The sequence below is a fragment of the Dacryopinax primogenitus genome (assembly GCF_000292625.1).
Source record: "Dacryopinax primogenitus strain DJM-731 SS1 chromosome Unknown DACRYscaffold_6, whole genome shotgun sequence".
NCBI classification, from domain to species: domain Eukaryota; kingdom Fungi; phylum Basidiomycota; class Dacrymycetes; order Dacrymycetales; family Dacrymycetaceae; genus Dacryopinax; species Dacryopinax primogenitus.
In genome coordinates, this window is record NW_024467203.1 from 1,361,870 (window position 1) to 1,385,513 (window position 23,644).

Consider the following 23,644-nt stretch of genomic DNA (forward strand, 5'->3'; position numbering starts at 1 on the left):
CAAGAGGAGGGTGGTCCAATAGTAACAGTGTGGCTATGATGTTGGTCCCCATGGTAATGGCTGTCATGACTCTGGTTTCCATGACTATTGTCACCATAGGTAGTGGTGTCATAGTTACTATTGGGTTGGAGATTAGACACAGGGGCTGTAGGCTGATTACTCCAGGAAGCTGTCATAAGCTGTTGGAGCTGCTGAGTCAGCTCTAGGACCTGTGCTTGAAGAATAGAAATGGGATCAGGGAATTCTTCTGCTTGTTCCATAATGGTGGATATGGAATAAGGCAGGTGTTGGGTGTGTGTGGTAAGAGTAAAGGCAGGTAAGAGTAGAGGTGGAGTGGTGAAGCAGAGGTTGTCACTTGGAGACTTGGTCTTCTGTTAGGGCAACACAGGCTGACTAAGTCTGCTCACCTAAGAGTGCCAAGAGTCTAAGCAGGCAACAAGGAAGTGGAGTAGACCTGATGACTAAGACCTATCTACAGTATAGGTATCTGTGGATGATCCTAAGAGACCAAGTCTGAAGAGACAGTCCCGGGCAGAGTAGGCCTTATATTTATACCTCTGTGGTGGAACCTGCTAGAACATCTTGCTTACTCAGCCTAGTCAGGTGATCAGGTCATATGACCAAGGATGAGGTCATATGAGGTCATGCACAGCCATGCACAGCAGGTCACCTGACCATCCAATCCTTCCAGCAGGTTCCAGCACATGCCAAGGTATACCAGCTACTTCCATGTCATAAAGGCTTAGTCATGTCTCTTGACCAAGCAATGAGCTGGTGCCCTGACAATAGTATACTAACTTGGGGTGACTTGGGCATGACCAAGTGGGAATGTCATTACAAGGTATATATGTGTGGCTACTAAAGTCTAAACTGCAGGAGAGGCCTTGGGAGCAAAGGTCATGATCAGCTTTTGCATGGCCATAGCTTGATAGGTCACAGGGATCTCATCCACAGTCTTGTACAACTGCTCAATGCTAAACTCATGCACAGAAATGTTACCAGCAAGGCAAAAGGTCTTCCCAGGTCCAAGGTCCCAGAGATAGGAGAGCTCCGCTCTTGTCAGGGTGCTCCACTCTGCACTTTGATGGTAGAGTGGGTGCATCTGAACAGACTAAGGGCTAGACTGCTCAACAAAGTCTTGCCAGGTGGGGTATACAGCAGGCAAAGGGTACAAGAGGGACAGGAGTGCCTTCTGAGCCTTGTCCATCACAGCACAACAGCATACATTGTTAAGCTGTGCATGGTCCTACAGATCTATGAGCAGAGTATCATAGGAACAGGAAAAGGTTCATGTACATATGTATATGCTTCAAGGTTCTGGATCTGCACCTCTTTACATGCAATATTCTCCTCCAGCTTCCAAATCACATTGCAAATCTGGCTTTTTTTCTGAACCTCCTGCTGAAGCTTGTTGATGATGTTGCCTAGTTCCATAATTTTATCAGTGTACTGCTCCCCTTCTGCATGTAGTTCCTTGTTTATCACAAGCAACTGCTTATCTTCTGCAACCACATGCATGGTGTGTAGCTGCTGCTTCTTGAACTCATCCTTCAGAGAGGTCTGCTCAGCTTCCATCACAGCCATTCTTGCAAGGATCTGCTGCATTGCTTCATCTGGACCTAACAGACTGATCAGAATGCTATCCTGCAATCTGCATGCCATCACTCACTTGGAACTGGTGCATTCAGATGATGCTGCAAATCAGCCACCTTCAGCCACTCTGTAGTGAGCAGGCTGCATCCCTGATGGATCATATCTCCAACAGGGGTAGGAAGGTCTTTGATAGTGGTGGTGGATTTGGGGGTAGGGCTGAAGAGGATCACAATGTTTGCATCAACAGGAATGGGGTTGTTGTCATTGGCAATTTGAGGTGCCTGAGCAAGCGCTGAGACAGATAATCAGATGAAGATAATAAAGATATGGGATTAAGCACGTATGAGTCATCCATATAACCTCAGACAGGTCTGGTTTGAAGGGCTCTGACAGTCATGGAGAAAGTGTACTCTTGAGATGTGCAGACAGAGTATCTCTCCCAGCCCTAACTATGTCAGGGCACTGCCTGTTACCACCCTGGCCACCCATTTTGCCCTAGGAGCAATGAAACAACAAGCCCCTGAAACTTCCTATGCTGGTCACTACCTTAGGATGATGGCAGTGGCCACACAAGACATTGTGAAGAGGATACCATAAGACTGCTGTGTCCAGACACTTGGGATGAGACATAGTGGTGCTAGACACCCCTACTGAGAGTAGTGAAATGCAAGATGACACTTGTGGGAGTCTCCACAATTTATTGGAAAGGTTTGGGAGGCCGAGGGGTGTTGTTAGGACATCTATCTGACACTTGTAGGAGTCCCCAGAATTTACCTGGACTTCTGGGCTTCTGGTGAACACCTACAAGGTATATAAACAGTAGTACAGTGACACTGTATCCCTCAGATTTGATCTCTGAGGAAACTCCTTAGTCTACAAGCAGTTTCTAAGTCATCTTATTGTCTTGGACCCCCTTCCACACACACCTGAACACCCTGCCCTCATAAACCTGCCTTGACTCCACAACTCTTGCTAAACTTTTCAGCTATCTATAACTGACTTACAACACCCCCTGGGACCCCCCAATTACCCCCTGGGACCCCCCCAACAATCCAGCTGGCCCTGGTGACTTGGATATCAATTAGTACTGCTGGTTAGAGCCGCTTCCAACCACAGTAGACCCCCCAGGACTTCATCTATTGTTTGGGATTAGTGTGTGGCAACCTTGCTAGACCTAGTGCCCTCACATACTAGGGCTTAATGAGGAAAAAATGGTCTGCCTTGCATGTTGAAAGTCATCACTGTCTGGAAGCTATACTCAGTGTAGATGACACTGATAACCTGAAGGTGTGCATAGGAGGGATTGGGATCCAGTGAGGGAGCAATGTTCTTAGATGACAGGGGCTTTTGAGCAGATGAGGATTTGGATGGCTTGAACAACTTGGACATGGTTGCCAGCAGTGAGGAGGTAAGAGCAGTGAGGAGGCAAACATGAGGTTGTTGTTTGCAGAGTTGCAGCAATGAGGACAATAGATCCCAATGGAGCTCTGAGATTACCAAGTGTGGTAAATGATTTCCATGTGGTAGTAACAAGATTTTCATGTGCCATACATTCTTGTGTGCTATGTAATAACTTCTGGCCTCAGTCTGACTGGATGGCTATGCCCTCTGTCCCACATCTGAGTCTGACATGCCTGCTAGGCACTCTGGCAACACTCTGGGCACCACTTGTCTGTCTCTGGCTGCTGACTGAGCACATCACCTCTTCCCAGTCCTACACTCATTTCTCTTGCACATGCAAGCCTGGTATGCCTCCTAGGGACTCTGGCAATGCTATTGGCTTGACATCTGTCTGTCATACTGAAGAACTGACCATATCACCTTCAACTGGCACAAGCACCCCCCTCTCACCTATATATGACCCTCATACACCTCCAAGACACTCTGGCAAAGCTATTGACACTGTTTTGACTCTATGGAGTAGCTATATGCTACCGTACCTAAGGAGATCTTGATACAACCTTAGGGGGACATGAGGACCGTAGCAGGCAAGGCTTGTTGCAACCATTGTTGCACATCATCACACATTGTCCCTCCAAAATTGGGATTGTCTTTTGCACTTGAAATCAATGTCAGGGGTGAAGGGAGTATGGGCAAGTGCACTGGGAAAAAATCAAATGTTTCGGAGCAGTCTGGGAAACTTTTTGCTAGTGAGCACTTTTTTGCAATGATGGACCCTTGTGATGATGGGGATACCTACTCACACATCCTGTTTTTCTCATTATTGTACTAATCAATTCATGATTATTTCAATGTCCCTGGGAAGTGGAGACTTCAAGGTGCAATCCAGTCTTTGAATCATGTTTGTAGCTACTGTATTTGTGTGAGGGACGTTTGTACAATTATGGTCCCCCAATGGACCATTGGGCCCTTAGCCCACTGCTAGGGACATAACTCTAGGTCCCTGACCATGTTGTTTGACATCAAACAGCACTCAAATAGCCTGAAACTGCAGCTGCAGATTGCTTTCCATAAGAAACTAGGAATAGCAAGGCTTGCTTTGAACATACCTCCATGAATTCTTCTTCAATTGAAATAATACCAGATTCTTTTTGGAGCAGGGACATAGCTCTAGGTCCCTGGCATGTTGTTTGATGTCAAACAACAGGTTAAGTGACCCAAAATTGCACCTGCAGCTTGGTTTTCATAATAAATCTATAAAAGCAAGGCTTGTTTTGAGTGTATCCCCATCAATTCTTCTTCAAATAAGATGATACCAGGTTTTTTTTGGAGCTTGGACACAGCTCTAGGCCCTTGACCATGTGGTTTGACATTAAACAACAGGTTATATAGCCTGAACAACAGGTTAAATAGCCTCACCAAGTGGCTTGATGTCAAATGACATGCTCACCAAGTGGTTTGACATCAAACTATAAGCTCTACAGTTCTAGCCAAGTACTTTGACTTCAAACTACTTGTTTTCCCTCTGACCTACCCCAATCCCTGACCCTTGGTGACTCTGAACACCTATAGGATATCAGCCATCATATTGAGGCTCCTGACCTGGCCTTGGTTGGGATAGTTCCTTGCTATATGGCCAAGTTGCTGGCATTGAAAGCATTGAATAGATGTTCTAGAGCATCTTGTCTTGTCTATATCCATAGCATCCCCAGCATTAGTTACTTCTGGTGTTTTGAACACTGGGGGTCTTGTTGGGAGTGTAAAGGTCACCACAGGCCTTTTGGAGGCTGCTGGCTTGGGTGTTTCTTTTCTCCTAGTCTGGAGTTTCCTCCACTGCTGATCAAAGCATGCAGAGTACTCATACCAGCCCTTGAGAGTTGTTGGCATTGTTGGTAGAGAGTAGATCTTGTCCACAAGAGGGTGGTTGAGGCCCTTTTCAAATTGCTCTATATGAGCTGTGTCTTTGTAACCAGTCTTGATGGCCAGTTCTTTAAACTGCATGATATACTCATCTGCTATCATCGATCCTTGGACCAGAGAGTCCATCTTAGAGTTGTGCTGAGGCTGCTAGGTCTGGATCTCCAAAGGTTTGGCAAAGTTCCTTTTCAAAGGTTTCCCAATCTTCATATAAGACCTCCCCAGGCTTGAGTTTCAGTTGTTGCTCTAAGACTCTATCAGCCCAATCTCCTGCAGCCCCCCCTTGCATATAAGAAAGGGTGAAGTTGATGTAGTCCTGGTCTGTTTGAAGATCATTGGTTCTAATCTTGAAGTACAGAACCAATTGGTGCATAAAGGTGTTGGCCTTGAAGCAATCTCCAGTAAAGATTTCAGGTGGTGCAATCTTGGGAGCCTTTCCTTTAGCTGGGGAAGCAAAATGGGTGAGGAGGAAGTCCATCTTGTCCTCCATTGTAATTGTGGCTTGGCCCTGGGGCTGAGGATCAGGGGCCTGAGGGATATTTGTGGGGTCTTGAGGGTGGTCAGACATGTCATTAAGATGTTTGTGAGTTTGGTGTCAAGATGGCAAAGTTGTAGGAGGAGATCTGATCTTCTGTGAGGGCACTAGGTCTAGCAAGGTTGCCACACACTAATCTCAAACAATAGATAAAGGGGTGGGGGGTTTACTGTGGTTGGAAGCAGCTCTAACCAGCAGTACTAATTGATATCCAAGTCACCAGGGCCAGCTGGATTATTGGGGAGTCCAAAGGGGGTCACTAGGGGGTCCCAGGGGAGGATATAAGTTGGTTATTGAGAGTTGAAAAGTATAGCAAGAGTTGTGGAGTCAAGGCAGGTTTATGAGGGCAGGGTGTCAGGGGTGTGTAGAAGGGTGTCCAGGACAATAAGATGACTTAGAAACTGCTTGTAGACTAAGGAGTTTCCTCAGAGATCAAATCTGAGGGATACAGTGTCACTGTACTACTGTTTATATACCTTGTAGGTGTTCACCAGAAGCCCAGAAGTCCAGGTAAATTCTGGGGACTCTTGCAAGTGTCAGATAGATGTCCTAGCAATACCCTAGGCATCCCAAACCTTTCCAATAAATTGTGGAGACTCCCACAAGTGTCATCTTGCATTTCACTACTCTCAGTAGGGGTGTCTAGCACCACTATGTCTCATCCCAAGTGTCTGGACACAGCAGTCTTATGGTATCCTCTTCACAATGTCTTGTGTGGCCACTGCCATCATCCTAAGGTAGTGACCAGCATAGGAAGTTTCAGGGGCTTGTTGTTTCATTGCTCCTAGGGCAAAATGGGTGGCCAGGGATGGTAACAGGTAGTGCCCTGACAAATTGGCTTTGTCCATCTGACATTTGGAAGGTTGCAGGAGGAGATCTGGTCTATGTAACATTAGCAGAGTCTTAGGGTGTTGGCTCCACTTTGTCAATATAATTTAGTGATGTAGCAGAATAGAATGAGGACTAGTATAGCAGAGTATAGTAAGAGAATACAGAGTGTAAGTGGAACACCTCAATCCTCAAGCTTGTCATCTTCCACAAATGGTGATGACAGGCTAAGGAAGAGGAGTATCATAGCTAGCTATGCATCCACTATGGTGGACATTGGCAGACAGCTCATTAGGGATCCTTTGAGTGGCAATAGGGTCTGATGTTGGTGGGGACATGGCCTCAAAATAAGGATTCAAATTGCTGTGCACATTTGTCTCCACATCTAGTCAAGTGAATACACTGTTTTTGCATCTGCAGAAGTTAATATACTTCCACAGGATCAAATGGAAGAAAAATAAACTTGACAGAAGAGAGTAAGAACTTCTGCAGGGGCTAATGGAGGCAAAACAAGAGAGCAGAAACAAAAATTTTGCCTGCACAGGAGTACCTATCTGCTTCCACTAAATGGAAGCAAAGTATTTGCTCCCATTAGAAAGGAACACTGTATTAGACCCTTGACTTGAATGCGGACCTTTTACCCTGCTCACAGCCACAAAATCCAAGAAAAAAGTCAGAATTAAACACAAATATAGAAAAACCATGGATTTGAGCAAAGTTAAATGCTGAGGACCCTTGTCCAGCAACAACCACGTCTGGTGGCCTTTTGCGGACAGGTGGGACCCCTAACACTGCAGCTATCCATGAATGTCCACCATACATCCACCCTAAGGATGGGATACGGAATCTGATGGTACGGAGGCTGATTACCTATCCCTCCTTCCTGATGACCTCATCGGTTCCTGTGATCGTCACAATAGCCCCCCGGGTAGGACATCAGCCTAATAATCACTGTCCTCTCCATCTAGGGCTCTTCTGCTGGCGTACTTGTTAGGGATGAGACGGTGTTCATCGTCGGATTCGGGCTCAAGATTAGAAGGAAGGCCCAACTCCGTAATCCTGTCTTCAAATAGGAGGACCGCTAGAAAAGCATTCGCGTGTCCCTCTTTCACCGCCTGTTTGTTGTCCTTGTCCCATAGTTCTTCCGCCCATTCCCTGTGAGTGGCATCCAGTGGCTCCGGTTTGCTGGGGTCATTCACGAAATAACCAGCACGAGCCCAGAGAGCGAGGCGGCGCTCCTTCGAAGGCGCTTGGACGGCGCGTTGGTAGTCGAAGGCCCCCCGAGGCCCTTTTGCTCGAGCTCTATCCGACCAGCGCCAGTTGGCGTAATTATCCAACGTGTGGGCCGCCGACTTGAACTTGGCAATAACATTCTCGGATTCACGGAGTTCGCTGATCGCGCGATCTCTGTAGGCTATAGCCTTGAAGTATTCCTCTTGCGGGATGCGCATCTGTTGAACCCATTTAAGGGAGTACTGTTTTTTCAGAGCCTCAACACGCCAGAGCTGCATGGCTGAAACCGGATTGGTTAACGCGGGAAGGGGGCGTGAGCCGTTGTTTGGCTCCTGGTAGGATTGGATCTTCGGGTCCCCTTGAGAGCTCACAAGCAGGAGCTGTCCGGCAGCAGCGATTCGTGATAGCCACTGTTCGACTTCCACTCGGGAGGACCCTGGGATTAACTGGATGGGGAACTTCGATATCAATTCGCGAGAGGAAGCGGGATACGAAATTATACTCTCGTGGGGCTTGGAAGCGCTAGAGGAACCAGCTGTACCAACGGTGGATGCTTTAGTCCAAGGTGTGTCCGGACTCGCAGGTGCCAAGGGCCGCGTTTGGATCCCCGAGGAGTTCCAGCTAAAAAGGGATCCCTCAGTCTGGTCTTCCGGGTTTGCCACTGGTCTAGCTGCAGCTTCCCACTTAGGGTTAGGCCTCGATTGGGACGGAACGCGATAAGTTTGAAGTATCGGGGGCTGGGCGAGAATCGTGGAGGGGGGGAGTCGAGAACGGTGCTCTTCTAGAAGGGAGGGGAGCAACGGGGCGGGGCGGAGTCCACGTCCATCTATTCTGAGGAATGGAATCGACTTGTCCTCTACGTTGTTCGAGGGGGTACCTCTCTCTCTTGGCGTACCCTGGGGTCTGTCCTCGATCGCGATCATCCCTCCATCGCGTATGGTCCCAACTTGATCATTCTTGCAGACGGTGGGGCGGCCACGATGCGTCCCAATTGTCCCGGCGAGGAGGGGGAGTGGGATCCGGACGCCGATACGATGGGCGATCGGGTGAGGAACGCAGAGTAGCTCGTTGCCGCGGCGGTGCATGTGACTCGACTGTTGGAGGGCGGGAAGATGGAGGAGAAGCGGGCGTGAGATGAGAATGCTCAAGCATCGTCGTAATAGGGGCACACGCGTGCTTCTCCGCGGGCGAAGCCCGCTCCTTGTTCGAGTCGCTGGGGAGGGCTGCTTGGGTTCCGCAAGACGGGGGTCGAACGTCTAATCCGAGAGAGAAAAGTGGAGGAACGATGCTGGGGGAAGAGGACACAGGGGTTCCTTGTGAGGCCATCGCCGTTTCGAGCCCCTGGCGTGCCCTTTTCTGAGCGAACAGAACATTGCTCAGATAAGCAAGCAAGTGTCTTGAGGGGAGCACAAAGCGTAGCAGTACGAGCATAAACAGGAGGGACTGCGAAAGTCGTCATCAATTGACAGTAATTGTAACTCTACCCAAGGAGCAAGCCTGTATTACCCCACTCGCCCTGGTGAAACTTCTGCAACCGTTCTTCACGGCCGTTTGCTAAGCTACTCTTGAGCAGCAGGTCCAGCAGTGCTCGCCCGCGTTTGCCCTCTTCGTGTAATCTTCTCCACTTGTTGTCCTTGTAGAGCTGCTCGAACAGCAGCTGCTTCCCCTCGTCATCCCAGCCGTCGAAGCGTGGGCCTGCCGCGACGATCTGCGGCACGACCTGTCCGCATTCAACGTCCACCAACCCGCTTAGATGAATATTGCCCTCGGTATAGACCCCCAAAATGTTGTGCATGCTCCACATGTCCTCGTCCCACAACACGTTCTTGCTCTCCTTGAACAGACCGCTATTTTCTTCCGGGCCGTCGATGATAGCCATTAACTTGCTAATGTATTAGGGCGGAACATGAGGCCCAGGCTTCGGCTGTGGTGGGTCGCGCTCGTACTCCATGGAACCGTTGAGGACTTGCTTGTACCACTCTGCCGCGGTAGACGCGGGATCCCTGGCCCGCGGTGGACCTCTGATGTACCCCTGGTGCAAGCCTCTCAGTGTTATCATGCTGCCGACGTACAGGTCGGGATAGCTTTCGCACAGGTTACGCTTTCCCTCCTGAGGGCTGGTGAAGTGCAGACTGCCTATTTGGGCAAATTCAACGGCGAACACCTTGAGTATCCAGGTGGCGACTTGTTCGACAACACGCAACTTCGCTTGGGGCGATAAAGAGGGCCAGATACCAGAGAGCGGCTGTCCCGGTATCTGATCAACTGTGAGCGGGGTCTCAAAGCGGGCGGAGGGCACGCAACTCACAAGTTGCAACAGTGTCCATGGTGTCCCCACAGGATTATCGTTCCCTGGATGGAACCCGTACACAGCCGGCACGGGAATGTCCATTAATCTGCGCAGCGCAATTAATGACGCCACCTACATCCGTCGTCAACCTTGCTGAGTGGGTACGCGGTTCCTGGGAACATCTACCTCACAGGTTTCCTTTTGATTCGGCCAATAAGGATGGGTTTCTTGAAATGTCTCAAACTGCGTGCCTATAAGGCGAAGTCCGTATTCTTGCCCTAATCTTGTCTTCACAGTAAGAACCTAAACATTGGTCAGGCCACATAACAGCAGATCTTGGGCTGATCGCGTACTACATGATTAGATCCTGACACGATAGTTCCGAAGCATGAGCAGCTGCAAACAAGGCACGCAAAGCAACGCACGCACCATAGTCCAGGAACGTTAGATGGCGGCATCGGTCCTTCTCGTCGGGAAGGAACCTGTCCAGCCCTCGCATTATGTCGATTAGGTGTAGGTGGGGGGGTCAGATTTGCTGTGGGTGCGCATCTCAACAGGGGGGTTTCGAAACAAGTCTTGGATTACCCATGGAGCATAGTCCAACAAGTACCTTGCACAGCGCAACATGATAGATCGGCACAGGTAAGTGATAGTCGTGGTTCGTGTCGCGCCTCCGAGAAGAGGGTCCGTCAAGCATAACCATCGTAAAATGATGGTAGAGGCGCTTTCAGGGTCTGATGCTTCCACCCGGAAGCATGTAATGCCTTGTAGGGCACAGAATGTATTATAGCTCCATCTAGTAGTAGCCGGGAATATCACCCTTATCCATGGACTTAAGTGCCTCACTGTGCTAAGCATGATGTTCAGGCCTTCTTACGTTGCCCTCCACAAGTGTTTGTTTTGATTACACACGGTACGAGCGCCAAAACACGTGTGCGCACTGCACCACACATTCTCCTCTCTCTCGTCTCCTACCCTCATCCTTCTTCCCCCTCGTCAACCACTCTCAGACCTTCCGCTTCACTATGCTCTGGTCTGGAACATCAGGTCAAAAGAGCATAATGATGTTCCGGTGCGTACGCTCATTTCAAGCCTCAGGGTTCACCTTCAACAACATTCTGACCAGTTCTAGATATGATTCTACTGCATTTCAACGCGTTCTCACTGTCCCCTGATGCTCCATACGAACCCCTGGGGACCCGAGTATGCCAGTCTGCGACCTCCACCGGAACATCGTGGTGCCAGCACGTCGGTCACTGCCTAGCTGGCAACTGCTGGTAGCACAGGATCCTTGCTCAGTCAGCGCGCAGTTCCGGTTTCCATATCCCCGGACTGCTTGCGTCCTTCTCGACGGGCCCCAACGAAAGCAGTCGGCTACGATTCCACTTTCGTCACCTTTTAGATTGTTCTTCGTGTGCCTTTTCACTTCTTGGCTGGCCTATGTGTTCGGTCATTAACCTACGTGTTTTGCCGACTTGTCTGAATTGTTTTGGAGACACAATCAACTATCCGTCTACTATGGGTGAAAAGGGAGATTTATTACGCAACTTCCTCCTATCGCGGTTTTCCTCCGAAGCGGTACGTTTGACCAAGCGAGCACCAGTGAGTGCTGGCCGTGTGGCGAGCAACTACAAGTGCGGCCTGCACACCCTTCTCACGATAGAACAAACGTCCGCAGTGGGCCTCGCGGTGCATGCACAGGCGTACCCTGCCTCTGATATATAGTAACCCAGGCTTTGTCTGATGAGGCAGCAAAGTCCAATCCCAGACACCAAAACAATCGCTTCATCCCACCCACATATTAACAACCATGACCTCCACGCCCGATCTCTCCACTTCAAAGCACACACGCTCGAACTCTCAAGTCTGGCATGACCGGACAGTTTACAAAGAAGGCGCCACTATTAGGGTCTGGATGCGGGACCAGAACGGTCACACAAACAGAGATTTGGGTACCAAGTTTCGTTGCACTAAAGAACGTATGTGTGCTTGAGTTGCATGGATATGTGTACTTGAGTTACTGACTGTTGTTGCTCAGATGAAGCCAGTGAAGAGAATCAGGTAGTACTTGATTTGATTCCTCTTGCAGCATTATCGACTAACTTTGGCAAACCCCATGTACGGAACTGGCAATTGGAAGGATTGTTGGGAGCTGGTGGAGAAGAAGTCAGATCAGAAGTAGCTGAACACCACTATTCTAGCCTACAAGAGGCAGATGTGATAACCATCTTTGTATGAGACTGCTGTAGGGGAAAGTTGTTTGAAAAGATCATGCCATTCTGGTGGAAACTGGGTAGATAGTATATGCAACGTTACCACTTGCATATCATGGTTTGCTGGTTTGACCCATGCACCTGCACATGAACTTTTTGCTGCTTCAGTCGAGTGTTAGGGTGAGAGAGAAATCAGCGATCATAGCCGTCCTCCATACGAACTGGGGGTCATCAGAGGAATTAACTCCGCCAATCCGCGCCACGCACTCGAACCCTGACACACTCATCAGGTTGACCACCCTCACCTCGCTTGATCTCCCCTCTGGCTCTCATGAGATATTTTTACAATCTGCCTTCTTTATCCGCAATCACTGTACGGAGCTCCCCAACCCAGATCAAGTCCGTGCTCGATGTCGAGCAGAAGGAGGGAATGACGGTTCTGCACGTCCACCGCCAGCACGATTCCCACACCTCGGCCTGCTGGTCAAGTTAGGACCACTTGTCTCGATCAGCGAGGGTCAGTGTCCGTTATGGCTTCATCGGCAGGGCATCATTCGAGTGCCCGAAATATATGGATGGATCACGGATGGCCATGAAGTTTATCTATACATGGAGTTAATCCCTGGTGTCACTCTGGAACAACGCTGGCCTTGGCTCTCGTCGTCCGAAAAGGAGAACATTGCCCATAAACTCCGTGGGTTAATGGAGAATCTTCATTCCATTTCGTCTGAGCCCGGGGAACCATACATTGGTACGCCTGTCCAACAAACCCGTCATTGCATTGTTGACACCTTCTGTAGGAAGTATCGGAAAACAGCCACTTCATGACGATATCTTCGCCTCTTACATCGAAATGCCAGGACCCTTCAAGTCGGTCGAAGATTTCCACGACTTCCTTCTTCAGTACTACCACCATCCTTCCGGATATGTGCATCCTTGGAGATGCAAACTTCCGTCAAATTGCGGAATACAATTCACGCACGGCGACCTCCACATGGGAAACATTCTGGTGTCCCCTCCTCAGCCTTGGAGCTGAGAATCCATGTGGAATATGTGGAAGCAGTGGTCTAGCAGCGGGCGGGCATTAAGGTCGACATGGTGGGCTCTTTGTGCCGAGGGGTTGCAGGGATGGTCCATGTGGGAGTCAACAATGTGCTGGATAAGGGGAGCACTGTCGGGGACACTCCGCCGCAACACAAAGAGAAGTGAACCACATGTTGTCGCCATTATTGATTGGCACTAGTCGGGCTGGCTGCCGTCATATTGGGAATATTGCAAGGTGATGTGGATCGCGTCGTTCCAGGAGGAGAGCTGGGCCGATCTGTTGTTGATTATTCTTGACTCGAACCCTACTTTTGAGACGTGGTGTGACATTGCAGCTTCAGCAGCCGTTTAGATGAATGGACTTGGGCTAATAGTATTTGATCGGACGAGACAAGTGCCACGAGCGACGAGTCATGCCAAGCTTCGGTGGCAAGCGCGTTCATGTTGTTGAGGGCGATGTGTTTATGGAGTATGTCATCAACGTGCCGAGAAGGGTGGAAAGCGCAACCATAGTGGCCATGTTCGTATGTGCTGGGTGTAGGGTTCCAACCTGAGTCTACCATCTAAGCTTCCACAATGGGTCCGGAATGTCATGCCTCAACTATCACCCCTAACAGAGAGGAGCATTCTGTGGTCGCAAAATGGCCACGGTCGTCGACAACATAGCTGAAGCATGCTGCCAGCCAGCTCTCGGCTCACGCACCCAGTAGAAAGCCACAGCAACTCTTTCCTTTATTCGACCGAGTCCCAAAGTAACCAACAGCAATCCCTGGTGGTAGCCGCGCTGCCCCACAGCAGCAGGAAACTGACCTCTGCGAGAACAGCCCAGCGAGGGTTCGTTGGCGCGCTCACAGGATGTCCTGCGGGGACGCCTGGGCACGAAAAGGTTCCAGGCTTTGCGGAGACAGCCCAGCCATGTCAGTCAAGGCTTGTGGAGGTTAATGGTGAAGGTAAGGGAGCGAGGAGGGGGGGAGGCATCGAGAGGCGGCAAAAGGACGATGGACAGGTGTGAAAAATTATGAACAAGGTTGTTAGCATACCTTTGTACGGGCGAAATGAACCGGCAGGAGGTTTCAAGCAAAGACAGTTGTTTGTAATGTGAATTAGTCGTCTGTGGCTTATTCACTTCAGTTTCCGGTTGTCGTCCTACTTCACGGACTGCAACTCGTCCACATCAACATCTGAGGATATAGTTGTTACTCGCCTTCCAGCCCACTTCAAGACCTCAAATTTATTGAATAGTCCAGCAAAAGGGGGTGACCCGCTGACTGCTTTGACTCGCTAAGTGTTCATCTACGTCAGTAGTTCGACTTAATGCATGACCAAGTCAATTGACGTAGGCTGACGTTTATTATTAGCCGTCCGAGAAGGGGCAGCTTTGGACAGTTAAGGCGGCCACCCTTCAGTTGATGACTGTTATCTGTCAGGGATGCCAACCCAGCAGGGCATGCACATGCTCTCTTTGGCAAAGGTTTCATGCGCTTTGAAACTACTAGATACCATAGGGACAGTATACTAGCTAGTAATAGACCCTCTTGAGAACTCCCCACGAGTGAGCAGTCGACCGGTAACGCTTGCAGTGCAACGGTATGTCGAGGCGGTGAAGCATTATATTGTGAGTGGGGACTACTTGTGGGGGACTCTGAGGGAGGAAAGTAACGAAGGAGAAAGTTATCCGAGTCCCCCTGTCCCGGAGACTGCTCAGTAGCTAATATAGTAAAAATGAGAAGTGGAGGTAAAAGAAAATAATAGGTGCCATGGAAGAGAAGTGAAACTAATTAGGTGAGACAAGCTTCAATGATGGTCCCGCGGTATCCGGATACTGCACACAGTCCCTGACAGTCATATCATGGGTCATATTGTGTAATGAGTAACATAGATTATCAGTAAGCGGATCAAATCAATGAGTGGATCATTGTCCCGGACGTGTTAACTTTGAGCTGCAACAATGCTACAATGACACATCTGATGATGGGGGGGTGGATAGGGGGGAGAGACTATCAGTAATGCCGGCGTCTGGACATGTTCTTGCATTGTGACCAGGCTGTTGACAGTTCCCACAATGGCGAACAGCAGTCCTTTGACGCTTGTTGGCCCTGGTGCCCACACCTTCCTCTCCATCCTCTCGTGCTCTGATAGCATGTTCTCCCAGCAGCTGGCTTGCAGCCTCGCCCGTGAGCACCCCAGAATCTTGTATCCTGGCTCTCTTTGTTTGTCTTTGCTTGGAGAGCAGGTCGTTTGCATTGCAGAGTGCCTTGACCTCACCAGTCAACAGGGTCAGTTGATGGCTCACTGCAATTGTTGCCTTTGCTAGCTGGTCTACTGACCTGATTATCTCGGATGGCAAGCTCCCTTGGTGTCTAGCAATGCACTCCTTGATGAGAGTTGACTGTGACAATGCTTCATGTGCAGTCTTGGGCGTCTGCAATAGCCAGGGTTGGGCAGAGTGAGTCGCATTGGGTGGAGGTGTTGGCGTTCACAATTGGACATTGAGCTTTGCTAATACTGCACTTGGATTGCAGGGGACTAGCCCAGCACCTCAAAAGCCACTCTTGATGTTGGACTCAATAAATGTTGCTTCAAATGCTTTGCGGAACGCAGGGAAGAAGTCGTCCTTTGTGATGTGGGTGATCCCTGCTCAAATGAGGTTGGAGATTTGCATGCTGTATGCTTTCTTCAGTATTCCAAACACACTGACGTCAAGTGGTTGGGTAAGGTGCAATGAATGTGCTGGCAGACAAAGGGGAATGATGTCGTTACTCTTGCAGTATTCGGCAAACTCGGCATTAACATGGCTTTCATGACCATCAAGGACTAACATGCGATATTGGCCCACTCGGCGAGTTCTTGTATACTCATCACAGTGATGTAGCCATTCCAGACCAGTAGCATTGTCTGTCCAACCATTATGAGTTGTCTTGACTGCCCAGGAGTGTGGAATGTGACCATCAGAGTCCCACGGAGCAAGGTGATACTGTCCTGCAACACAGATGAATGGCGGCACAACTTGACCATCAGCTGAGATGCAACAGATCACAGTTGCCCACTCTTGATTTCCAGGCTGGATCACTTTCGGTTTGGTGTTCCGGTCAGACCATGTAACAACTGTTGCCGCTCGAATCATGCCCGTTGCAAAGTCTGTCTCATTGAAGTTGTAGAGATCACCATCTTGAATGCCATACTTTGCTCGCATGTTGCTGGCAAGAGAGAACCATGCTTCCAATGCTCTTGGGTCTTCCTGTCTGGCTCGTTGGTAGTCATAGGTGCGAGAGAAATGAGTACACAGCTCTTCACATCGTTTGATGAAGCAATCTGTCCAACACTTCCCCACCTGCTTCTCTGATCGCTTCGCCAGGAGCATATTCACCATATCTTCCACATCAGCCCTCCGAGGTGAAAATCCTCGTGCATCCAGCTGCAGTATGTACTGCACAATCCCCTCCTCCTCCGATGAAGTCAACAGAGCATGCCCACTCCTGGTATCTGACTTCGATTGTATGCCCTTGTAGCGTCTATGCACTGTGGTGTAAGGGACCTCGAAGGTTTTTGCAGCTTGACGAACTGACATATTCGGATCTGCTTGCAATGCCTGAACAGCCAGCATCACCTGACGCTCCTTTGAAGATGATAGCATTGTTGTATAGAATATCAAGTGACAGAAAGAGTATGCGACATGGTGGTTCAGGGTGAAGTGATCCGACTGATTTGATCCGCTTACTGATAATCTACGTTATATTGACTAATGCCGGTACTAACGAACTACAATACAGTCGAAATGCCGGCCACAGGTGAGCTGGAGCATGTAGACGAATAAATGAAGTGGCTCGTCTGGGGTGAGCTGGATAGGGCGATTGGGTGGGTGAAGTGCTCGGATGCAGTTTTCGAGTACCTTGAGGCTTGTCAATATGGATTCTCCTGCTCTATAGAGATATGTCCACAGGAGGCGGCAGATAACATTAAGTGCAAGTACGCGTGCAGCCTTGTCCTTCAGCTTCCCCACGCATATATCGAAACATGCCTGCCAATGCTTGAGGAAGAAGTCTGTAGGCACACAGCAGAGACTTGTAATCGTGAGTGGGAGTGCAGACGCCCAGTAACGCGGCTTCGACATCATACTGAACGCTCTCGGATAGATCGACTGTACAGCTTTCGACCACAAAGGATGGTTGACCTCCGCGCCTGCAGTCTTCCGTACAGGGCCCAGTCAGCGCCTCCGCAAACGCAGTTTTGATCGACTGTCCGTGGGCATTTGCAAATTGGCCCGCAAAGGCAGCTAGGAACTCGGCAGCTTCCTCGAATGCCTCTGGCTGCCAGACACGGAGCTTCACGTGCTTCAGTCCACGAAGGAGATGCTCGACACGTGCGTCTGTTTCTCCTTGGTCTGATGAGAGGGAGGAGATCGCAGTGAGGAACTCGTCCGTCACGCTCTCAAAGTGCGCATCAGCCATCGCACCAAGCACTTCAGAGTACAGAGAACCGATGGATTTCCAATTCGAAGACTGGGCGAGCGCGCGAGGGTCTAGGTCGCGATATTCGGCGAAAATGGTATGCTCGAGTTGAGTTGCGAGAGAAGAGGGAGGGCTGTCTTTGGTCATTGTCTGGATGAGGACAAGCAATGCGCGAGAAAATACATAGATGGATGCCACCTAGAAAATGAAGCCAAAGGCGATGATGATCAGGTCTACCGTCACCCACGATTAGCATACATCAAAACACGTACATGTTTTCGCTGGTTGAGGATACCTCGTGCCTCACCCCCCATCCTCCCCTTCCCTCCGGTAGCCTGTAGCGCCTTCTCAACGATATCAAGCGGCACAGATTCGCGCTGTGTCTTTCGCCAAGGCATGATTGCTTCTACTACAGGGCCAGCATTGCATACTGCGATATGTGCTAGGGAGAGGAGAAGGGCGTCTAGGGTGGGATCGACTTTCCGGCCGAAAACGGAGGCGACTGAAGGGTCCTTTTCCTGCAAACAACGATATCAGCCACTAGCGTCACATCCGAACAAGAGAAAACTTACCAAGCTGAAGTCCAAAATCTTGCGCATCTTATCCTCTACCTTGGCAACAAATTGGGTGAACACGACGTGCAGCACTAGTTCTCCAGGTGTGCGGGGTTCTCCTTCTCCACCAACAGCAGCCGCGCCCAAACCGACAGCTTCGTCCACCCCGACCGCAGTCTGCAGGCCAGTCGCGCGCATGCCAACAGATCGTGGTAGCTTAGGCACGGGAGGCACAGGCTCAGACAGGTCAGAATCGTATGCCCAGCTACTGGCAGCACTGTGCGTAAAGGCCCAGTTCCCAGAAGGACGACCACTGCTTGTTGACAGTCCTGCACTTGGACGATTCGCGTGCTGCCCTTGTTCTCCTCCTTGCCCAGAGCTCGCGCTTTGCTGACTTTGCTGACTCTGTGCTGTTCCGGGGTGGGAACAAGAGGACAAAGTAGGTCGTTTCTTTACATTACTCTTCACGCTTGCTGCTGGGCTCCCAGCACAAGGTGTATCATTACGCGGCTGTTTCGCAAACGGATTGCGCAGCTCGGGGTATGTGCCGTTCTCTCCCTCTCATGTAACAGAAGCAGATACCGAAGCGGAGGGTTTGTCTCGCAAGTTGAGCGCCAGAACGGGAGGGACGCGTTCCGAAGATTCTGCGAACGCACGTACGCTCTTCATTGCAGCTCTGAGGCTCGCGAAACTGCTTTTCTTGCTTGGAGTGCCCCCCGTCGCGTTGGTGGCGATGCTGCTGCTGCTCGCGTGGCCCTGGGGACGTGGGAGGGAGGTAGAACTTGTCGATGCCGGAGTGAGAGCAGGGGGTGACCTGACAGAGCACGAAGAGAGCGAATGCAGTGACATATCGCTCGATACCGAGTCCCCTCTCCCGTGCCTGGGTGGGAAACGGCCTGCCGGTCCAGAAGGAGAGTCATCCGCTGCCCAAGCCCCACCGCCAAATGACCCTGCACTAGGAAGCGGAGAGTCGGAGTCGAAAAACGGTCGGTGGTGCCCATGTGGCATGGGAGTGATCAGGTTCCCGTAGTCTTCATCTTCTTTTCTAATCTGAACGATCGATGATGATCAGCGTGTGTCAACAAGCAGGGGAAAAAAGGAACGCGCTTGGAATCTCGATTTGAAATGACTCTCCTGCGCTCATCCTCTAGTCTTATTCGAGGATGACAGTAGTAAAAGGAAAGCAAGATATAGCTGACGGCGCCTAGCAGGCAGTGAACAAAGCGAAGCGTTGCCTGCCGTGTGTGGCAAGGGGCGAACCCTTTCGGCCTCAGGGTGACTGTCCTCGGATGCAACACTAACATTCCTGCTTGTGTAAGTGATTGTTATGTCTATCATCAAACTTGCTCAGGTCAGATCGTTTGTTGATTAACGCATGGTCTATTCATATTTCTTATCCGCTTTCTGTTGTTAAAGTCGTATGCCGTTATTCTTCTTTCATAGTAACTCCGCAGGCTGGACCTCGTATTTATGAGGTTTCATACATTCCATCCCACAACCATGCGATGTATTTCCCCGTGTTTCCCATGACATAACCCAATCAAATTGGAATGCGAACAAAGTGGGCTGACACTAGTATCGAACTGCAGAAGGTCCAAGGCTACCAGTACTTCCCCGACATGAATCACCTGAGTAGCACCTTCCCATCTATTTTAAGCCACCGTATACTTCCCACCCTTCTCAATTCCGCGCTTCCACGCCTCCCTCTCATGTACCCTCGCCACGTACTCCTTGATCTTCGGTCCCACCCCTGGTCCTCGCGAAACCAGCGTCTCCAGGGTGAATATCATCAGGAAGTCGGCAGACGTCGGGTTCGGGGCAGAGGCGAACCAACCGGTAGAAGATTTTGCGAGATGAGCTTCGATCTACTGTTATGTTAGCTTGCTACCCGGTGCGAGGGAGGAGGGCAGCAAACCATCTCCGCGTTCTCTTTAAGCTGCGGGTCGATAAGCAAATGCTGTACGTCTTCGCTACTCATCAACTCCTCTCCTCAAGACATAGCACAGGACGCACTGTTACAAATAAGGCGCGCGATAAGGCGGATGAAGAACGGTGCCACCCCACTCGGCCTCACTGAATCATTTGTACGGGTTTAACAATTAACATGAGAAAGATCAAAATGAATGAATGGTCCATGACTTTTAGAAGCATTCGTATCTGCCAATGAGCTGTCCTCGTCCCTCTTCGCCTATGGTGAAGGTCAGTAGAGTGGGAATGAGACCTGGGATTTTGACCTTTACCTTTGTATATATCCTCACGGGACGGTTCTTTTTTGGCCTCTCGTCCTTATGGCATGAGAGTGTGAAGAGGACCAACGTGCATCCCTACTCTTCCCCCCCCAGAATTCAGCAGCTCGGACACGTCTGTCAACTGCGCCCCAGCTCGCCCTGCGCTCGACTCCTCACAGAATCGATTACATTTTGTGAGAATGGCGATGTAAGCCTGCAACTTCTTCTGGTCGCTAGATTCGCGCAACAAGGTAGATAGCGTCAGTTGCGGCCAGAGGAACGAGAGGAAGACAGCGGATCCTTCGACATCGGTGACATCGGGCCGGTCCGAGAAATGAAGGTAGAGAGATCTTGTCGTGCAGGCTTCAGTGCAGGCAAAGAGGGGAACACTCCGCTGAAATCGATGGTCGAAAGATATATTCTCTGAAGCAGCGGGCAATGAACACGAAAGGCCAATAGACTCGCAAAAGTCGGTAGTACTGGTGGCCTTCTGGTCTCTCTCCCGTCATCCCAGTGCAAGGAGAACTCGCGCAGGAATGGCCATCCGATTGCCATTGCCTTGAGGTCCCCATCTGGCACGTCCATCATGCCGTATCGACACAGGCAAGAAAGAGAAAATATAACCATAGAAGAACAATGGTTCACAGGCTCCAAGTGATCCAGGAGTGGTGGCTCATCACCCCTGTCCAGATCGATCTCCAAAATCAGCTCTTGTACGTGGGGGAAACGATCCACTACCAAATGGCTGAGCTGTTGATAATGGACACTCTTCACACGCTCGACAGATTCCTGAAGTTTTGAGCCCATCGATATTGTAATATGGCGAAGTCCAGCCACCAAAAATTGGAGTATGTTAAGGACAAGGGACGGGATTGCAGAAATGACAAGGCTTCGTAGGGCGTGGATCATCACAACACTCGATAAAGGCGCCCGTTCTACTAAAGCAGAATGGAGCATGTTCAACTCCAGGCTCCTGAGTTCACTTGCTGCCGCGGCCACCGATTGAGTGAACATAACAGCGGAGGTGCAGAAATAGGTAATAGGGCTGTTTGAAAGCAAAGTAGTCATTGAGCTTTCGCAGCATCGCTCGTTGTTGGCAAAGCCCATCAACGAGAACGAGCTAAGATGTTTCACTGTGCGGCAGGTTCGGCGCAACAATCCATCCACCGCGAGCGACCACGTTCGGCTGCCCTCAGATTCTTGCCGATGACCAATGCACAGTTCAACCTTCAGCAGGGAAGGGACAATGAAATGGCTCGCTACAAAGAGTGCCTCCAAACGTGCTGACCAATCGAGTGAAAGCGACTGCAAGTTCGGAAACCAGTGCTCTGTATTAGACGAGAAGAGATCGATGGCAATACTGAGGTATCGTGGGAAGTCAATATCGATCTTGCTTTGATCTTCACAGTAGACAGTGAATCGGTCGTCAATGTGAATGGCTCGGGCGAATGACGCATATAGAGTGACTCGTCCAAAACTTGATGGCACGATGCTCTGGAATCAGATTAGAGTACAATCAAGGGAATAAGAAAATCGTACTCACAGTGCCGTTATGCTCCCAGTTCACATACAGAATCTTCAGCAGTTCGTCTACTTTTTGGACGTCAAGCGATCTCCATATGAGCGGCGCTGCGGTATCAAAGCACATGCGCAATGTCAACATCATACTGTGGAGGTCTCCATTCTCAGCAACATAATCGGCAATATGCTGTACGACTTCGAGGATGGTCCACACACGATGCATATGCAGTTAACACAGTAGGAGGTGGTGGAGAACAAGTTGTGACACGACGCGACGCGTCTAATTCTATTGAACGTGCGAACGGAGTCCTCACCCAGAGTAACCTCCAACCAAACCCCCGCACTCGGCATCCACATGTCACATCTCATGTTCCTCCGCAACTGTATAGCAGACAGCATCCCCCGCTCTTTGCGGATGGCGTGGCTTGGAACTCGACCATATCGACTGTTGCTCTTGGGTACTACCTGGATCGGTTAGAGGAGAGTAAAATATGGCGACCGAACAACCTGCTACTGATGTTCCTGCCGACGCTCCCGTTGCAGCCCCCGAGCCTGCACCTGCCGCACCTGCCGCACCTGCGGAGCCTGCACCGTCTGAGCCAGCCCCGAACGAGTCTCATCCAGACGAAGGCAAGGTCGTAGCACCTGAGATCGAAGCTGCAGCGGTTCCCGATGTCACCCCCGCCGCTGCAGAGGTCGTACCCGTGGCGCAGGAGGGGAGCAGATTAGTGCTGCATCACCTGAACAACAGCCGGAGCCAAAGGATCTTGTGGTTACTCGAGGTACGCATCCTCTCCCCTCTCCCCTACTCAATACTGATTATGACCTCGATGGTAGGAGCTCGGAGTTCCCTACGAGATCAAGTCCTACCATCGTCTTCCATCGATGCAGGCCCCTCCGGAGCTCAAGGCTATCCATCCACTCGGGAAGAGTCCTGTGATGCAGGACGGGGATGTCAATCTCGCGGAGAGCGGGGCGATCATCGGTGCGTTTCTGATGTGCTGGTTGCGGAGCAGGGCTGAGGCGGTGTAGAGTACCTGATCAAGAAGTATGGGAAGGGGAGGTTTGACCCTGGGGAGGATGGATGGGTGGATAACCTGTACTGTGCGTATTCACTTCCCGTTTATATCCTTCGATGCTTCCAGGCTGAGCATTCGATAGACACGCACTATGCGGAAGGCAGTCTCCAGCCTATCATCGTCATGAGTCTCATATTTAGCATCCTCCCCGCTTGGGGGGGTTGGTCGGAGGTTATGGCACTGCAGGGTGAGGTTCCTCGTGCGCACGTGTTTGATGTAGACTGGTCAGCAAATGAACAATATTGCATAATATTGCGATACAATACAATGAGGATTCGACACAGGAATTAGGAGACCTAATGAAAACGCAAAGAGAAACCTAACATCGCTCAAACACCCTGTACAAGTCCCTCAACTCTGCAACCTGCACCATGTCCCTCTCGAGCAGCCCTCGAGGAGGTACAAGATACTTCCTGAACGCGGGAAATAGCACATGCTCGATCTGCCACTCCTCGCCTTTCCTCTTCCCTTGCTCTTGCTCTTCCGGCGCAGGGGCTTCCTTCTCTCGTACAACAGAACCAGGGGCGTAGAAATAAGCTAACTCCCGTAGGAAGGTGGAGAAGCATTCGGATTCCGACGTCCAGTTCACTTGCGGCGCGAGACGCATGAGGAAGAGTGGGAGACGGTCGAGGTTTGGCGTGTATCCGGGCAGGAGGAGTGGGTAGACACCTCACCAGAAGACGTGATCTTGAGCGAGAAATATTCTGCCAGCATGCCTCTTTGAGGCATGATGGGTTTGAGAATGGACTGCAGCAGCGCC

General features: G+C 50.4%; 8 protein-coding genes across 8 annotated transcripts; 2 read left to right on the plus strand and 6 right to left on the minus strand.

Annotated features, from left to right (window-relative positions):
* Positions 1-865: 865 nt before the first annotated feature.
* DACRYDRAFT_106548 (uncharacterized protein) lies at positions 866-4,160 on the minus strand (the record flags this gene model as incomplete). Its single annotated transcript, XM_040768288.1, has 5 exons — positions 866-1,111; positions 1,226-1,246; positions 1,297-1,619; positions 1,670-1,874; positions 4,104-4,160. 5 exons carry the CDS (start codon positions 4,158-4,160, stop codon positions 866-868), a joined length of 852 nt encoding a protein of 283 aa, XP_040630283.1.
* Positions 4,161-5,041: 881 nt separating this feature from the next.
* Positions 5,042-5,479, minus strand: DACRYDRAFT_106549 (uncharacterized protein; the record flags this gene model as incomplete). Its single annotated transcript, XM_040768289.1, has 1 exon — positions 5,042-5,479. One exon carries the CDS (start codon positions 5,477-5,479, stop codon positions 5,042-5,044), a length of 438 nt encoding a protein of 145 aa, XP_040630284.1.
* Positions 5,480-7,215: 1,736 nt separating this feature from the next.
* On the minus strand, positions 7,216-8,592 carry DACRYDRAFT_106550 (uncharacterized protein; the record flags this gene model as incomplete). Its single annotated transcript, XM_040768290.1, has 1 exon — positions 7,216-8,592. The coding sequence occupies one exon, from the start codon at positions 8,590-8,592 to the stop codon at positions 7,216-7,218; it is 1,377 nt and encodes a 458-aa protein (XP_040630285.1).
* A 483-nt stretch (positions 8,593-9,075) lies between these two features.
* Positions 9,076-9,921, minus strand: DACRYDRAFT_94332 (uncharacterized protein). Its single transcript, XM_040777213.1, has 2 exons — positions 9,816-9,921; positions 9,076-9,764 (listed from the first exon to the last, which is right to left on the minus strand). The coding sequence occupies exons 1-2, from the start codon at positions 9,897-9,899 to the stop codon at positions 9,402-9,404; spliced, it is 447 nt and encodes a 148-aa protein (XP_040630286.1). The 5' UTR covers positions 9,900-9,921; the 3' UTR covers positions 9,076-9,401.
* Positions 9,922-11,415: 1,494 nt separating this feature from the next.
* Positions 11,416-12,035, plus strand: DACRYDRAFT_21568 (uncharacterized protein). The gene is made up of 3 exons (XM_040772451.1): positions 11,416-11,767; positions 11,823-11,949; positions 12,004-12,035. The coding sequence occupies exons 1-2, from the start codon at positions 11,608-11,610 to the stop codon at positions 11,837-11,839; spliced, it is 177 nt and encodes a 58-aa protein (XP_040630287.1). The 5' UTR covers positions 11,416-11,607; the 3' UTR covers positions 11,840-11,949; positions 12,004-12,035.
* A 4,869-nt stretch (positions 12,036-16,904) lies between these two features.
* DACRYDRAFT_115557 (uncharacterized protein) lies at positions 16,905-19,174 on the minus strand. Its single transcript, XM_040770030.1, has 4 exons — positions 19,164-19,174; positions 18,075-19,106; positions 17,775-18,020; positions 16,905-17,700 (listed from the first exon to the last, which is right to left on the minus strand). The coding sequence occupies exons 2-4, from the start codon at positions 18,252-18,254 to the stop codon at positions 17,011-17,013; spliced, it is 1,116 nt and encodes a 371-aa protein (XP_040630288.1). The 5' UTR covers positions 18,255-19,106; positions 19,164-19,174; the 3' UTR covers positions 16,905-17,010.
* A 534-nt stretch (positions 19,175-19,708) lies between these two features.
* On the minus strand, positions 19,709-22,028 carry DACRYDRAFT_106553 (uncharacterized protein; the record flags this gene model as incomplete). Its single annotated transcript, XM_040768291.1, has 8 exons — positions 19,709-19,921; positions 19,972-20,021; positions 20,070-20,129; positions 20,196-20,244; positions 20,297-20,341; positions 20,385-20,517; positions 21,573-21,778; positions 21,828-22,028. 8 exons carry the CDS (start codon positions 22,026-22,028, stop codon positions 19,709-19,711), a joined length of 957 nt encoding a protein of 318 aa, XP_040630289.1.
* Positions 22,029-22,296: 268 nt separating this feature from the next.
* On the plus strand, positions 22,297-23,175 carry DACRYDRAFT_50567 (thioredoxin-like protein; the record flags this gene model as incomplete). Its single annotated transcript, XM_040774995.1, has 4 exons — positions 22,297-22,587; positions 22,643-22,790; positions 22,838-22,909; positions 22,967-23,175. The coding sequence occupies 4 exons, from the start codon at positions 22,297-22,299 to the stop codon at positions 23,173-23,175; spliced, it is 720 nt and encodes a 239-aa protein (XP_040630290.1).
* Positions 23,176-23,644: the final 469 nt, after the last annotated feature.

Coding starts and splice junctions, on each gene's coding strand:
- DACRYDRAFT_115557 (XM_040770030.1), bottom strand. CDS start 18,254: ATGCGCGCGACTGGCCTGCAGACTGCGGTCGGGGTGGACGAAGCTGTC. Junction 18,021..18,074: donor AGATTTTGGACTTCAGCTTG/GTAAGTTTTCTC, acceptor CGTTGTTTGCAG/GAAAAGGACCCTTCAGTCGC. Junction 17,701..17,774: donor TCCTCAACCAGCGAAAACAT/GTACGTGTTTTG, acceptor TTCATTTTCTAG/GTGGCATCCATCTATGTATT.
- DACRYDRAFT_94332 (XM_040777213.1), bottom strand. CDS start 9,899: ATGGACATTCCCGTGCCGGCTGTGTACGGGTTCCATCCAGGGAACGAT. Junction 9,765..9,815: donor CATGGACACTGTTGCAACTT/GTGAGTTGCGTG, acceptor ACAGTTGATCAG/ATACCGGGACAGCCGCTCTC.
- DACRYDRAFT_21568 (XM_040772451.1), top strand. CDS start 11,608: ATGACCTCCACGCCCGATCTCTCCACTTCAAAGCACACACGCTCGAAC.